Raw genomic sequence first — 17308 nt, forward strand, 5'->3', positions numbered from 1 at the left:
GCTACAGAACAGGAATTGGCAAACAACGGCCCACACGGAAATGTGACTTGCCACCTGTTTTTGTATAGCCCTCTGGGTAAGACTAGTTGTAACCTTTTGAAAAAGTCTTTTCTTTAAGGAAAAAGATGCCATGGAGACTTTATGTCACCCACAAAGTCCAAAACATTTCCTCTCTGGCTCATGAGAAAGAAAAAATTATCAACCTTTGCTCTGGAAAATTTTCATTAAAGCCGCTAGGAATGTTGCACGGGGCAGTACCAAGGACAAATTCTTTAGCTTGTTACTAGAAATATGCTTTCAGACAGACATAGTCATGTTCCATGTAATTCTTCAGCCACAGAGATCTCTGTCTTAAATAAATGATCAGTTAGCCTGTGCTTCTCCATCTTTAAAAAAAATCACGAGACTCCTCAGAGCCTCCTTGCCAAAGCCCAGATACACAGTGTCTGTCACATCCCCAGTCTGAGGTTAGTGTGAACCCATACCGGCTTCCCTTGATCCCACCTTCTTCCCACACTATCCTTTTAATGATCCATTTTGGTATATTGTCTTGGGGAACAGCATCTAGCTCATTTGTCAGCAGCTTGCTGAATCTGTCACAATCTCAAATTCAGGTCTACAAATGCTCCTCTCCTGTTATTATTTAGGATTTTAAAAAATACCACAGCAAAAACTTAGCTATCATTTTAAGTAGCTGGGTAAAATTAAATAGCTCTTAGAATCCTTTGGCCACCTGGAAGTTCAGTTTTTTTGTCTTCAGTACTTGTTATCTTCTTTTCAATTGGACACTCTTTCTCCTTAACAGAGTGTGAAAAATAATGGGCTTAAAAAAAATGTACTTTCTCCTCAGCGGGAATGTTCTAATAGCACTGTCCCAAAGATATTGTGACTGTGTTCCTGCCTTACTCTTTTATCTCTGAAAATTGCCTTAGAATTATTTCCTTTATATTAAAGCGAAGTGAGGTCACTGCCAGAGCCTCTTCTTCTGGAGTGAGATCTTCCCAGTCATACGTGGTGTGAGCATATCCCAGGATGTGGCAGCCTCGCTCTGTGCAATCTTATAAATCTTAGGCTCTATACAACCGTTATTGCTAATCAGCCAGGCAGTCTGCTGTCATTGTTTTATGTGCTATTACTAATTTTGACAGTTTGACCTTAACATTTTAAAAAAATGAAGTGCATATTTTTGTAAAACAGGAAATTCATTAGGTCAATTTGGCACAAATCCTTGATGATGGTGATGGTGATGGTGATGACATTATCCTAAAACCTTTGTTCATTCCTTCCTTCATTCCTCCAGCAATATTTGTTCAGCCTGATCTATTGGCCTGCCCCCATGCTGGGTGTTCAGGACATAGTATTGAGTAGACAAACATAGCCCTGGGGAACTTTATAAAATAGTAGGGGGGGGGGAGACACAAAAAGTTATAAAATATGGTGAATACGACCAGCAGTGCTATGATCTATAATCACAAGAGAGCTTGGCTGTAGGCAGAGCAAACAGAAAGACCTTTCTGAGGAGGGATTATTTAAACTGAGACTTAGAGCATGAGAAGGATGCAGTCACACCATTCCAGGCACAGGGACCAGCATGAGTAAGGGCCCTGAGGCATGTCAAGGATAGATAGATACTATTAATTATCCTCACATTATTGGTAAAAACACCAAAGGACACAAACTTTAAGTAAGATCACATTGCTAGCAGAATAATCTAGATCTCTGATTCCAAGGCCTGTTCTCTAGTCTTCTAAGTCTTAGTGTCTTCTAGCTAAAGGATTAATTTCTGTACATTTTTTTTTCCCTAACCAAAAATTAGATTGTTAAAATTCTGCCTGTCAGTTGCCTTTCACTAGAATGCTTGGGTGACTTTTCTGTATGCATGCTATCCTCTAAAGGCAATTCTTTAGACATAAATATTCTTAATTATGTATTTCTCAATGGGTGTTGATCCACCCTCCCTGGTCCTCCCTGCCATTCTCCCACCTCAAGACATTTGACCATGCCTGGAGACATTTTTGGTTGTCACAGCTCTGGGAGGAATGTTTCTGGCATGTAGTGACTAGAGGCCTGGGGGACTGCTAAGCTCCCTCCAATGCATAGGACAGCCCCCCTCAACAAAGAACTCTCCAGTCCATAATGTCAATAGTGTTGATGCTGAGAAACGAGGGCCCATCATGAAGTCTGTTCGGATATTGGTTTATAACTCTGAATACAAATTCATAAAAGGCTTCTCATGAAAGCCTCTACAACCCATTTCTCACCTGATTTATTACACAAGGAACAGAACTTCCCTTTTCTCTCTGGACAGATGGGGATAATTCTTCCAGGCTTATTACCCCTGGAGCAACGTCTCCATGTTTTTAGGCTTCATCTGAGCTGGGAGTAGGGGAAGGCGGGTATGATTTTGTAGGAAAGCTCCCAGAGAAGGAAGAAGAGGATAGTGGGGGAATGTCAGTGCTGGAGGTGTGGCAGGGACACTGTTGGGAGCCAGAGCTGATGACAGTGCCTTCACACCATCTGGGGTCATTTCTAAATCAGTGTTTTGAAACTACAGGAATGCCTGTTATTAATATACCTACTCTTTCCTCTGTGCCCTTTTTTGCATTTGTTACAGTAAGTGGTAAAATTCATCTGACTGAGAATTCCACAGATTTGATCTTCTAGCCCTTGTCACCTTTAAATCTCAGCCACACGTAGCATTTAACCGCAAGGGTAGAGGGAAAGCTAGAACCTGGTGTTTGTTGTGCAGCATGGGTCACTTAGGTTTAAAAATAACTTGTCCATGTCTAAGACCAGAATTAAATTTTAATTTGCAAACCCTAGCGTGCATTTGTCACGGCCCTTGGTTTGTTACCTTGTGGACAGCAGGTCTGCATTACAAAAGGCCCAGACCCATACACAGGAGCAGAATAACAAGCCTCGTGGTGATTGGGAAGCCCAGCAGCTGGTCCCCGAGGAAGCTCTAGTGGATGCTGATAGGGTCACTGTCCCGGCAGCCCCGCATTCGCACGGTAACGGGCAACCAACTGTGGCGGAGAAAAAAAATAAAAAGGACTTTTATTTTATTTGCTGCAGACCTACCTGACTTCTTAGACAAATATAATCACTTAGCAAAGGAAAACCAAAAAAAAAAAAAAAAAAAATTCAAAACAGACTTTCTACAAAAGTGAGGCCTGTTTTAAGGCAATTTACAAAATATCATTATGATTATTTTCGAAGTAGAGGTCATTTGTACAGAAGAGGGAGGAAGCGCATAGATTTCTCACATGTATGAGCAATTCAGATTTAATATGTTTTGGTATTTTACTTTAATAAAAAAGACTGATGAGTAGCTGAAACTGATCAGCCTTGGTGCCGCTCTATGTTTTGGCTTCCCACAGGGTGCCCAGCATTTTAAATTTCTCTTTCTAGTTAACATTTAAAAAAAAAAAAAGAATTTCCATAATGAATCGATTAGAATTAAAGTTTAAAACTAACAAACAAGAGGTTTTTCAATTGCACTCAGACTTTCAGCTGTATCTCAGGGGCCATCTGTTGTTTCTAAGAAATCATAAAAAAAATGGGTACTTTAATTATTAAAGCAGAAAAATAGCATTATTAAATACTCTTATTCAAGCATGTCCAATACTCGAAAAAACGTATAGGCCAACACCTCAGATCAGAGCCAACAGAATATATTTTATCCCTTTCTTTATATAAAACACTTTAATTTCTGTAATGAATTAAAAAAGGTACTTTATTTTACTAATACTCAATTGAAAATGAGGATAATTTAGTCTCCTCTTGTTCAAGTATGAAGGTGGCTATGTTAGAACTTTAATTTTCCATAAGATTTTATAGTCATCTCTCAGTAATAATGATAATTATGACCCCTAGATTTGTTACCCTTATGTGCCAAACGATGTTCTAAGTTGTTACATGTATTATATTTAGTTTTTAAAATGCATCCACATTGCACATCTATTTCCACTAATTCTTTCCTTTCGCCTGTACGCAAGCATGCACTCTCACTTCTTTTTTTTTTTTTTTTTTTAAGATTTATTTAGAGAGAGAGAAAATCTCAAGCAGACTCTGCTGGGCGTAGAGCCTGGTGGGCAGGGCTCAGCTCTCACAACCCTGAAATCGTGACCTGAGCGGAAACCAAGAGTCTTAATGCTCAAACCCACCCAGGCACACCCCGCTCACCCCTTTTAAAACCATCTAATCTCAGGGCACCTGGGTGGCTCAGTGTGTTAAAGCCTTTGCCTTCGGCTCAGGTCATGATCCCAGGGTCCTGGGATCAAGTCCCGCATTGGGCTCTCTGCTCAGCAGGGAGCCTGCTTCCTCCTCTCACTCTCTCTCTCTCTCTGCCTGCCTTTCTGCCTACTTGTGATCTCTGTCTGTCAAATAAATAAATTTTTAAAAAAATCTTTAAAAAAATAAAAAATAAATAAAACCACCTGATTCCATCGTTACTGCCTTGCCACTGTTCACTAGCCCATTATTTGTTCTTGTACCTGAAAACTCCTTGCTTCCTCAGTTTGAACCACCTTCTGCACTCTTGTTACCCACCCACACAAATTGGTCTCCTCCTTTTCAGGACCAGAGTTTCAGATATAACAAGTGGCCTGAACTCTCTCCTTTCATTTCTGCACCAACCGTCTTCTGTTTCACTATTTGCCATATTCCTGTTGTTTCCTGATGACCTGAATGTTCACTCCAGACACCTTTTCTTGGTTCTCATTGCTTTTGACTCTTCCCATAATGGTTACCTTTTTTGGTATCTTCTCCATTTTTACATTATTTTCTTCCTGAATTCTGGATCATAGTACTCTCCTAGCTCTCTTGTGCTCTCTAGCTTTAAAAATGTTTTCTCACCTTCTCGTCCTCCAAGCATCTGGAATTCTTTCCTTGTCTTCATCACAGCACCTTGCACCCAGCTCCTCCTCCTCAGTTGCCCATTTCTGTGGCCTCATGGGACCCCCCCCCCCATTCCCGAGTCAGCTCTGGCCGGAAGCTCCAGCAGGATGTATAACATGGTCTTCTCCCTCAGGCCTAGGGTCCTGCCGGCTCCTGCTCATCCATCCTTTCCATTCTCATGGCCATCACCCTGGTTGAGGCTCATCACACATTATGCCTCCTAAGTGGTCTTTGTACCTCCAGTCATTCTCTCCTCTTCAATTCACCTACTGTATCACCCCCAGATTACTCATCAGAAATCACTGCTTTGAATATTTCCTCTCCTACCCCCAACTCGAGATTTTCATGATGCTCCATTGTCTGCCAAATAAAACCCAGACTCGCACAGATCTCCCAGTTTATCTCCCCAGCTTTATTTTCCATTCTTTTACATGCTGGCTTATTCGATGTTCATCATATAAGAATAGAACTTCCCACCTCCCATGCTCGCTGGCCATACCATGACAATGCCTCTCTACTGATGTTTTAATCCATTGACTATTCAAGACAAAAGTCAGAGTCTACATTAGAGGTACTCCCCACACATTATCCCTAGTATTAATTGTTCTCTCTCTATTCTGATCTCTTTGCCCCACTTCTGTGGCTATAATCACATGTTAATTTGTCTTGGTATTTAAGTAAGTGTTTTATCTCATACTGTTTCATTAGCTAGATGACAAACCACCCTGCTCCTGTTTGAAGTTCTCCAGCGATTCCCCTTGACTTTCAGGATAAAGTCAAGCTCTTTAGCTGGGACTATGAGTCTCTCCATAATAAACAGCTCCTTCCCTGTTTCTCTTCTCACACTTGTCTGCAGGCACCAAAGGCCCAGTCATTCTAATGCATCTGCAGTTCCTCAAACACCCCGTATGTGTTCATGCCTGTTTACCTTCGCTCATCCTCTTTTCTCTGCCTAGAATGTCTTACTTTGCTGATATTACTGGCCAGGCATGCGTCTCTTTCCATATTCACCTCAGGCGCCACCTCCTTCAAGATCCTGTTCCTGACATCCCCGCATCCACAAGACACACACTGTCCTGGGTGCACAGTATCCTGGGATAGGGCATTGCCTTTGTTTGTCAGCTGACCGACCTTTCCTAGGAAACCGTAAATCTCTGAGGGGCTGCCACACTTCCCTCTTTCCACCTGTATATGTAGCACCTTGTCCTGGGTCTGTGGAGACAGTGCAATGAGTCAGGTTAGGCATGGGGAAGGCCAGCTGGTTATGTAGGTAGGTCTCCACAAGGTGGCATTTGCTTAGGTGAATTTATTATGACTCAGGGCCTGGCTTTTAGGCTGCAGGCCTGGGAACTTGGCTTAATGTATTGCAAGTAAATCCATCTCTGGACAATAGAGCCTTATTCACCAAACTCATGGAGGCTCCTGTAGAAAACAAGCATGGCCGACACCCCGATTCTTAAAGAGTGCACTGACTGGTTGGTTGCTGTTACTGACCTGACCTGGGCATTTTCTCCCCCGTGTATGTGCCACACGGAAAGTCTATACTCTCCTTTATATATTCACAGCCCATCTGTTTTACTTCTCAATGACTAATCACATGAATTGTGTGTGGATTTTACTAGCTCACCTGTTAACAAATGAGCAACCTCATTTTTAAATTCTTGGGCAAGATGGAGGACTTTTGTGTGGCTTCTATGTGCTGACTAACCTGGCCCATAATTAAGTCTTTAGTAAACATTTAGGTGACGTGACCAGGTAGTTGCTGATTGAATATATGAACGCAGATCCTGCCACTAGATATGAGATTGCTTTGACTGAACGTCTAACCATGGCTAAGTAGCATAAAGACCTATTCCCTATGACCTCATTACCAAAAACCATATTTCTCTGTAAGAATGCCTTTAATTCTCTTATGTATTTCTTTTTTTTTTTTGAAGATTTTATTTATATTTGATATAGAGAGAGAGCACAAGTAGGCAGAGCAGCAGGCACAGGGAGAGGGAGAGGGAAAGGCAGGCTCGCCACTGAGCAGGGAGCCCAACGTGGGGCTCAATCCCAGAACCCTGGGATCATGACCTAAGGTGAAGGCTGCTGCTCAACTGACTGAGCCACCCAGGCGGCCCTAGGCATTTCTAACCAGCTTTCTTCATGTTCTTCCTAGCCACTGTGTTAGAAAGCACCTTCGGGTGTCGGGAGCCTAACTAGCACGTTGCAGAGTGAGCTTTCTCTGCCTGCCTTGTCTCCTCTGCTCTGCTGCCCCCACAAACCTCGCCTCTTCCCCGTTTGTCCCTCCTCCAAAGGCACCTTTATTTCCTCTACTATCTAAATCAGAATGTGCCTTGAGGCTCACCTCTAAGGTAAGTGTCTGCACAGCCTCAGCTGCTAGCTTTGATGCTACAACTTCATGCTTGCCCATCTCTGACTTCCGCCCTCCTCTTGAGGTATATATTTATGTTTTAAAAAGAAACCGCTCTGAATAAAGTGAAAATATCAGGATCCTCCCATCCATGTGAAGTTAAAATAAAGTCAGTTCACAAGAGGAAAATCAGCCTTTTTGTAACAAAGTACCAAACAGGCAGTTGGTCGTGGATCATGTAGACAAAATTAGACTGTTTCTTTTCTTTTTTTCCCCCCCTTTGGTTGTTTTCATATTTGCACCCGTGGTTACACAATTCCAAAATTCGACACCACTATGGCTCTCTGACCTTGTAACAAGAAAAACACATTTCTGGTCACTTACCAATTTTAGGAAATCCTGATTCTTTTTTTTTTTTTTTTAAGATTTTATTTATTTATTTATTTATTTTAGAGAGAGAAGGTGTTTGCAAAGTGGGGGAGGAGCAGAGATCAAGGGAGTGGGGGGTGGGGAACATCTCAGCAGACTCCACACTGAATGCAGAGTCTGATGTGGGGCTCCATCTCATGACCCTGAGATCATGGCCTGAGCTGAAACCAAGAGTTGGACACTTAACCAGCTGAGCCACCCAGGTGCCCTAGAAATCCCGATTCTAATATAATATGAACTTTTCACTATTTTAGATGACTGGGAAAATATTACCAAGTTTACCTATAAACCAAATAAGGGCAGGAATTTTTTTGTCACATTACATCTTTTCTGTCTCCTTGTTTCACTCTAAATATTTTCACATAAGTACATTCACATAAAATAAACTGTTCACATGAATATATTGTTCTTCTTGTCATCGCTCAATGCTCATCATTAAAAGAGCTTAGATGCTTAACTAAATGAGATAATATGTACCGTAAATTTTTAAGCACCTACCATGTCTATGCTAATCTCTGTGCAATGTTTCACATATCCTAAATATAATCTTCTGAAGGGTTTCATCCTTAATTATAACTCCCCATTTTACAGATGAGTATAGTGAGGTCAAGTGACTGCCCAAGTTTCAGTTATGGGACAGAGTAGAATTTGGAGCCACGCCCATCTGGCTTCCTTGCGCATGCTCTTTTTCTTGCAGTATCTTTGCTTCCTGGGTGAGTGGACTGTCTTCCTGAGGTCTTACCACAATCTCCCTGTGCTACAACAATGCACAGGGCAGACGAGCTTTCTTATATGTTGTCCTTTCCATTCTGCCATTTTTCACTCTTGGAAGAAAACAATTATTTCAGAATAGTAGTGTGTGGGCTTCTCAGCCTGTGTCAGTCATGGGCTACTACAAGTCGAATATGGTGTTATGTGCTTCAAAAAATTGTGTCATGACACAGTTATAAAGGAATGGCTCTTTGGAAGTAGACAGGAGCATATTTAAAACAGGAGTTTTCTGCCTGGTTTAACTTGTATGTTTTTACAGCTGATGAAGAATATGAGGATGGAATTGAAAGGACATGTGACACTCTCCTCATGTGTATCGTCACCGTCCTGAACCAGGGCCTTCGGAATGGCGGCGGTGTGGGAGACGTTCTCAGGAGGCCATCGAAAGATGTAAGCTGGAGAAAAAAATATTTTTTCAAGAAGAACATAAGCATTCTTAAAATTTTCTTAACAATGTCTACAGCACAATTTTGTTTGCTATACCTCTGTGTGATTTGCTTTAAACGTATAATGGTGGCCATTAAAAACCAATTAATCGTATACTAGAACTACACAGAAATAGCTCATGTCCTAAAAGATCAATGTCTGTTAGTAGGGTTACGAAAAGTTTCCAAGTTTGAACTGTGTATCGTGTTACAGCTATGAGATCATGACTACCAACTTGGTAGAGGAGTTAATTGTGGCATAAATAACAGGAAGTAGGCTGCCTCTTGTGTCTCAGGCTTCTCAGGAGTGAAGATTTACTCTTTGCCTCTGAATGGTAATAGCGGCCATTCTTTATCCTTGATGAATACAAAATTTGAACAAATTCTAACATAATTTCATATATTAAAATGGCAAGGCTAAAAAATTTCTCATTCACTGCAAAAGCTCAAATTCCAGGCAGAAGGCTTGAAAAATCCAAGTCCTGCGACAGGCCAGCTGTGGCTTATTGTCAGTCATCTAAGGGTTCCTTGTCTATGAAACGGCTGGATTGCAGCGTCTCTGATGTGTGTTTTAATACTGCCCATCAGGTGGAAGTAAGCTAGAGCTGTCTGTACTTGACCCTGTAAGGCCAAGAACAAAATCTACTCTAGAAATGGACGAAGCATTAGGTTCTTCTCAGCTCTAAACGGCTGACCTTGCGAATTTCTACTTGTCTACCGTTTGTGCGGCTTCTGGGATAGGGTCCCGATGTGCCAAAATGCATTAAGCAGAATGATATAGTACAGTGTTTTGTTTTGTTTTGTTTTGTTTTTTTAATTTATTTATTTGAGAGAGAGAGTGAGAGAGAGAGAGAATGAGCAGGAGGAGAGGCATGTTCCCGCTGAGCAGGGAGCCCAATGTGGGGCTCGATCCCAGGACCCTGGGATCATGACCTAAGCCGAAGGCAGACGCTTAACTGACTGAGCCACCCAGGTGCCCCAGTACAGTGGTTTTTAATAAAACGTATGTTCCCCCATTGGTGGGAGGGGTATAAGTCCTGGAGAAGGGAAGGTGCTCTGGGAACAGACGTGAAGTGTATCTCACAACACTTAAAGGAAAGAAAATGAAGACAGAAAGTGGGTCTTATTTTTTCCAGCTCGGGGCACTATTATGTTCTTTCAGTAAGCAGAAACTGAATGTATTCTCTCCTAGACCATGTGCAAAATCAGCGTACCTTGAAAATATGTATACATATATGTTCTTTAAAATTTTTATTTCAGGAGCCCTTGTTTGCTGCCCGAGTGGTGTACGACCTTCTTTTCTATTTCATTGTCATCATTATTGTCCTCAACTTGATTTTTGGTGTTATCATTGATACTTTTGCTGATCTCAGAAGTGAAAAACAGAAAAAAGAAGAGATTCTAAAGACAACCTGCTTCATCTGTGGTAAGTGGTCTCAAGGTACTAAAATAATGGGTGAAGAAACTGTCCAGGAAGAAGGAGAGGCTAGAGTGATTTTTATTTGTCATGCTTTGGGAAAAACAATTTCAAAATGAAAGCTGGACAAAAATTATGTAACCAAGCAGCAGACTAGGGTTCTCTGCTTCCAGAAATAGAAGAATGATATCTGAAAGTTATCTTGCCATCATTTCTGCGATTTGTATGATTCTCTGACTGTAGAATGTGTTGCAAAATTTCAAAAGGTTATACCAACGGGCAAACAGATTTTTAATCACAATAACATATTGATTAAATGACAGGATGATTTTTATTTTCTTTTGTTGGATTATGAATCCACAGATGATGTTTCTAGCAGCTTGAACTTCTATTCACTGTACCGTCTCTCAGTTTTTCATCCCTCTCCCTCTCCCTCTCTCTCCCTCACTCTCTCTCTCTCTCTCTCACAACACACACACACAGCCCACGTTCTCCTTCTCTTTCCCCATTGTTAGCTCTCAGACTCACCCAGCTCTCCACTTGTCCTCATCATTCCCTTTTGCTCTACCCTCGTCTCAATATTCTTCAGTAGTCTCTGCAGCCAACCTAGCATCCTGGAGTTCTTCCCTCTCTTTGAATAATCACCAAGTCCAGGTTATTCTCACCATCTCTTTCACCACATTGAGCTGAAGCACCTTTTGTTTAAAGTCACATAACAAGCATAAGGGCTTCACTATAACATTATTCTATGTAACTCAAATTGGACTTAAATAAATCCCATTCTCTCTTGATTCCCCTTTTGTCAACTGTCTCATTCTCCTAATGGGTCTCCCAAACTGTTCCAACATTACACCAACACTCAGATGTGTACCAGGTACTAACCTGTAACATCGAACTGTATTCCAGTGAAACAAACATGAGTTGGACATGCCCTTTTTCAGGGTGTTCACAATCTATTGTGGAATACAAACACAGTAAGTGTCATTGCTATCTAGTGTGTTAAGAGGCATGATAGAGAAGTTCATAGGCTGTTATACCCCTTCAGGTTGTAGTGGGGACAGTCAGGAAAGGCTTTTAGGAGAGATGGTCACTGAATTGATGGTAAAGATGGAAGGTATCTAGTTATATTATATTGGGTGGAAGCAGGGTGCCTGGGTGGCTCAGTGGGTTAAGCATCTGCCTTTGACTCAGGTCATGATCTTGGGGTCTTGGGATCAAGCCCTACTTCGGGCTCCCCACTCATTGGGGAGTCTGCTTCTCCCTCTGCCCTTCCCCCTGCTCATGCTCTCTCTCTCTCACATAAATAAATCAAATTTTAAAATAAAATAAAATAAAGTGGGTAGAAGCAGAGTGACCATCCTAAGAACAGGCATGAAGAGAAGAACAGCACAATGGGAGTCCTCAGTTCCTACAAGGAGCTCAGTGTTGCTGGAACATGAATTTCAGTGCAGTCTGTGCCCCGAGAAGAGGGTCACCAGGACATGGCCTTTTATGTTAAAATAACTTGGACTTCGTCCTGTAGACTTACAGAGGATGCTGAACCATTAAAGAATTTAAGTAGAGGAGTACAGGATCTAATTTTTGTTTTAGAGCAATGGCGCAGGTAGTTTGTCAGGGGATATAGTCCAAGTGAAAGGTAATGAAACTTTGCTGTGGGAAAGTTAGGGTGGCAGTATTAAGGGTAGTGGACAGGGTCGTGAAATATTTAGAGACAGAGTTTTAAAAAATCTCAGTGGGAGGAAGGAATAGGTTAGGAATGAATATGAAAGGTAGTAGTGTGTAGGGGTGGGTGGTAGTACCAACAGTTGAGTTTGAGAAGAAAAGAAGAAGAAAAAATTTGGAGAGGAATCTGCTGAGCTTGACTTTGGAAATACTGAACTTGCAGTGTGTACTCAACATCCCAGTGGGCCACACCCAGTACAGAGGTCTGAGCCCCAGAGAATGAGTCTACACTAGAGAGAGTAACTGGAGAATCCTCCGTCTGTGTGTGGTAGCAAAAGCCAGAGCATGGGGAAAGACATCAGAGGGGCATGAGAAGATGATGGGGTTTAGAGTGGGAAATATCAGTGTTGAGAGAATGAGGGTCACCCACGCGCGCGCGCGCACATACACACGCAAAACAGATCTTCAGTCAGCGTGGTGTTAGGAGAACCAAGAATGTGTGTCACGTGGAGATGAGGGGAGGACACAGCCTTGGGAAGAGGGTGATTGGTTATCAACTATTTCAAAGCAGGGAAGGCCAGTAACACATTATGCCAAATAGAGCCTTTGGATTTCTCATTCAGGTGATTCGGGATAAAGATGGAATCCTTTCTGTGAGGATAAGTTGCACAACACTGGGGGAGACTTACTGGAAGGAAATGAGGCAGACAAAAAGAGTCTTTATTTATAGGTGTAGACTAGATGGAGGGAAGCAAGATTGAGATGGAGCCAAGGAAGATATCACACAATAATTTGGGGATTTGAGGAAGAAAGGCTTTGGATGGAAGAGTGAGTTCTGTGGAGGAAAAGAGGTGCTGCCCTTGAAGATCTTTCTGTGTGCCTCATGGTCTTGCTTTTACAGTGCTTCCTCTAAGTCCTTCACTTCATGATCATAGTGACTATTATGTCAGTGCACAACCCTGGAAGAAAGGGTTCTTTGGGAAAATGTATCAGTTAGATGTGAACCTCGTTTGAGGCTGTGATCCTGCCTCCCGTAGTCTAACAAGAAGGAGGAACAGCAAAGCAAGCCCATCACTTAGGTACCATTCCTGCTCCTCTAGGCTTTTCCTTTGCTGTCAAAATTCTCCTTGGCTTTTCCTAGTTACAAAAAAAACAAAAACAAAAACAAAAACAAAAACAAAAAAACCCTATAACCTGTAAATGCCTTAAAACATCACAGAAACCCTCATCACCACACTGAATGTTTTTCTCAGCTCCCCCCATTAGTTTTCTGCTGACCTTTCCTTCTGCCTTGGTTTGCTCATTCTCTCATTCTATCACAAGGCTTCTTCCAACCACTGGATAAGTGGTTCGGATTTTATTATTGCCAAATGTGCAACCACAGGTCCAGTCTCTCTCCAGGCTTTTGTCCTTTGTTTTCAGTTGTTGACTGACACCTATACAGGCATAACTTTTGGCAGCCAAATCTACCATGTCTAAAAACCAGTGCATCTTCTATCTTCCTCCTCTGACCTTGCAATTTATTCTGACCTCCATATTGCCGTCGATGATATCCCACTGGGCCTTCAGTTTTCTGGGCTGGGAGCTTCTCCATCATTTTTAGCAACTTCTTTTTCTAATTCCAGGTGCACTAGTTACCATCTGCTAATGAATCTGTGTTCCCAATCTCACTCACTTTGTTCCACATATCCCACAGCCACACCTTGGTTTTTCAGGCTCACCTTGGCTCACACCCCAAAATGTTCTGCTCAATGCTGCCAAACTAATTTTTCCAGTTTGAATTCATCATTTCCTTACTCAAAAGTCTATCAGTAGCATTGCACAGTCTGTAACTCTAAAATTCCAAATTTCCTGGCACATAAGGTACTCCATAGTCAAGCTCCCTTTTTGCCCACCTTTTCACCCAGTGTTCCCCTGTTTATAGATCAACTTCCAGCCCAACTGCATGACTCATCTTCAACTTAGAGACTCTCCACGTGTTCTCAGTTATGGTGTTTCCATTTGGAATGCCCAAATTCCTAAGCTATTGAACTCCAACCCTCTCTCTAAGGCCAGCTCTAATGCCATTACTCCGTGAAGCCTTCTCAGATTCCAGTTACCAGCAGCAAACATGTCACAGCTTCTAAACTGCTGACATCATACTTAGCAGTATGGTACCATACTTATTTTTTGTTGTCTTACCTCTGTCAGATGGTATACACCATCACATCGTAGAAAGGGCATGGACTTTATGGTTAAGTAAACACACTGGTTCCATATCCTGGATATGTGATCTTGGCCAAGTTTCCTTTTCACCTTGAACTATTGTTCCCTCATCTGAAAAATGGGGAATATAATGCCATCTTCTGCGGTTTGAGTGAGTATAATTGAGATCATGTGTCTCAAAATTCCTAGCTCAATTCTTAGCTGAGTAAGCCCTCAATGCGCATTAATTTCCCTTCTTTAAGAGATCCATGTCGTATTTATTTTTATGCTTCCATAGTATGTATCGAGGACTATTCATAAATATTTGCTTAGTGAATGACCATTCAATAAATCAGGCTACATTAACATTGTCTCTATATTTATGTACCTTATAACCTAACAAAAGGAAGATAAAGTGGTTAAGTACTAGATTGATATATACTACAGACAAGAAAACTAGGTGTACCAATTCCAAGTTATTTTAAATTTTGTTACATTCAGGGTATTGTTTCGGTAGCATACACATTATCACAGAGATATAGGGTGATAAATCAGGAGGCTTAAGGAGGAGATATTAGATCAACATGGTCTCTTTTCCAGAAGCTTCACATTTATTCAAAAATTTGAGAGGACATTTAGGTAATTTAATCTCAGAGTTAATTTTAATAGTATTTTTTTACATTAGAACAAATAGTATGCTACAAAGTAAAATAAAGTTTTTTAAAAGTAAAACAAATTTAATGTGAACATCTAAAATAAAACAGGATTTAAAAAAAAAAAAACTGAAAAGTATTCCCAGGTACTTATAACTGCTAACCCCTGTGACCCCAGCAACATAAAGTTTCTCTACTCTCTGCCCTCAAAGGACCTTTAGCAGAAATATGTGAGGAGCATTATCATAATGTGTATCTAGATATGCACGTGTTCCTGGAATTGCTTACCACGTATAAGATCTAATACATACCATATACGTTAAAAGATCTTAATTACAAGAATGATTTAGACAGTTGGGATAGTTGGGGGTTGTACTAGTAGGCTATGGAAGAGTCGTGATCAATTGATAAACGGTTCTTGTAAGAACTGGGTGTTAAGCTGTGATCCAAAGAGGGGCATCTTACCAAACAACAGAGGAGAGAATCTCCACAGTAGGAGAGAATTGGCTCCAGTAGCACACGTACCAAGTGACACCCATAGTAGCAGCGGAGGGGGAGGTAGATTCTGTGACAGGCAATGAGAGCAGATGGGATGTTCCTAGCCTTGAAGGCAATGACCAGGTGTTTCAGAGTTATGACTCAGAAAACAATTGCTAGTGATCCAGAAGGCGATCATGATAGGGTGATGATTAGCAGATGACAGAGCTGAAGCAGTAAGCAGAGGAACAAATTGGCACCGGTATCCATATTAATTATTAATTTTGACTTACCAGAGGCTGAAGATCCAACCAGAAGGAGATGTTGACACACCAGTGTGACAAAATACCAAAATGGAGAAAGGATTGATGGTAGTCAGGTGCCTCGAATGAAAGATCTTTCTAGGTGATTTAATAGCAGATAAAGACTATATGTCAGAGAGAGGCAATGTGTTCTTCTCTTAGTATATTAGTTCTTTATCTGTAATTGTATCTTAAGGCCATTTATACATTAATTTGCTCAACAGTTACTTACTGAGTATCTACTAAGTGCCAGTAGAACTATTCTGCTGGCACTTAGTTCTACTAAGTTTTGTTCTACTGCAGTGAACAAAAAAGGACAAAATTTACTGCCATCATGGAGCTCATTTTTCAGCACACATGCAATGTGTGTTGCTAAGAGCTATGCAGAAAAACAGAACTGAGAAAAGGTATGGGGATACCTGGGTGGTGGGTGGGTGTGTGCCCTCACCTTAGTCAGACTGTGTGGGAAACACAACATAGGTACAGGCTTATTTTTTCTGAAACTTTTGTGATGAACACACAGAGTTCCTCTTATTCTTCCTTTCTTTCTATCTTATCATCTCCTCCAATACCCTGGCTTTCATTGTTTATTTTATGTCACTTATCCTTGAATTAGTATATTTATACCTTGACATCTCTGTTTAAGACAGATTTTTAGCTTCAGATCTAATAGCCCAACACTGGTTGTTCTATAGGCATCATAAATTCAGCACTTCCCCAATCAAATGTATCTTCCCTCCAAAGTCTCTTCCTTCTTTTTTGTTTTCCCTTGCTGTACTGATACTACCATAAATTCAATCATTCAGGTCAGGAACTTTAGGGTCATTCTTGATTCCTCCTTAATCTGTCCCTCTAATTGGACATCAAGCCCTCTTAAATTTTCATCCAAAAACTTCTCTTCAATCTCTCCCTCCCTCTTATTCATTTTTTTTCAATTATTCTGTCAATGTTAGTTGAATGCCTACTGTTTTCCCGATAGTATGGCAGGTGCTAATACAAAAATAGATCAGACAGTGAAGTGTAGAGGCTACGATAGAAATAGATAAATTTTCATAGCAAAGTGTTATGGGCACAGGGAGGATCCACCAACTGTTTGTCTGTGCAAGTCAGTGGTTGTTGAGCTGGGTCTTGAGGAAGGAGTACCTGTAAGGCAGAAAAGAGAGGAGGTAGAGAAACAGAATTTTCCAATCCATTCAGAGTTTAGAGAATGGTGAGAAAGTCCGAGTCGCTCTAAGAAATGTGCACAGAGTAGATTGTCAGAGTATGAATTCAAGGATGACTTCAGGTTCCCTGGTTGACAAGGACTTCCTTAACAGAGGTGAAGAAGAACTAAAGAAACAAATTTTTGGTGAGCTGAGTTTGACATGCTCATAAGTGAGCCAGGGGGATTTACCCAGAAGACAGCTAGAAATAGAAACTGAAGTTGAGAAGAAAGGTCAGTGCTGGGACTGCCTCACCAGCACAATGATGGTTGAAACCATGGGAATGGCCAACAAAACTTAGAGAGCAAGAACCAGTGGAGATGAAGGACAACCAGTTCCCTGCCTTTACACCCCCCACTGCTCTAGTCCCCTGGTCTCCGCTCTCTCAGCCTCTACTCCCAGTCTTCTTCTAAATCCAACCCCAAGAAGTTACCTGAAGCACCGCTCTGAATGGGCTAGTCTCCACTCAGAGGCATTCAAGATAAAGTGCAGTCTCCATAGCTTTGCATTTAAAGCTCTTCACAGTTAAAA

At 41.4% G+C, this 17308-nt stretch overlaps 1 protein-coding gene across 1 annotated transcript in view; it reads left to right on the forward strand.

Moving 5' to 3' along the window:
• ITPR2 (inositol 1,4,5-trisphosphate receptor type 2) overlaps positions 1-17308 on the forward strand; it is a 485801-nt gene that overhangs the window by 417157 nt on the left and 51336 nt on the right. The window contains exons 53-54 of the mRNA XM_080811707.1: positions 8715-8845; positions 10141-10306. Coding sequence (XP_080667833.1) covers positions 8715-8845; positions 10141-10306 — 297 coding nt within the window. The remainder of the gene's footprint in view (positions 1-8714; positions 8846-10140; positions 10307-17308) is intronic.

The sequence above is a fragment of the Martes martes genome, assembly GCF_963455335.1.
Source record: "Martes martes genome assembly, chromosome: 8".
Taxonomy (NCBI): domain Eukaryota; kingdom Metazoa; phylum Chordata; class Mammalia; order Carnivora; family Mustelidae; genus Martes; species Martes martes.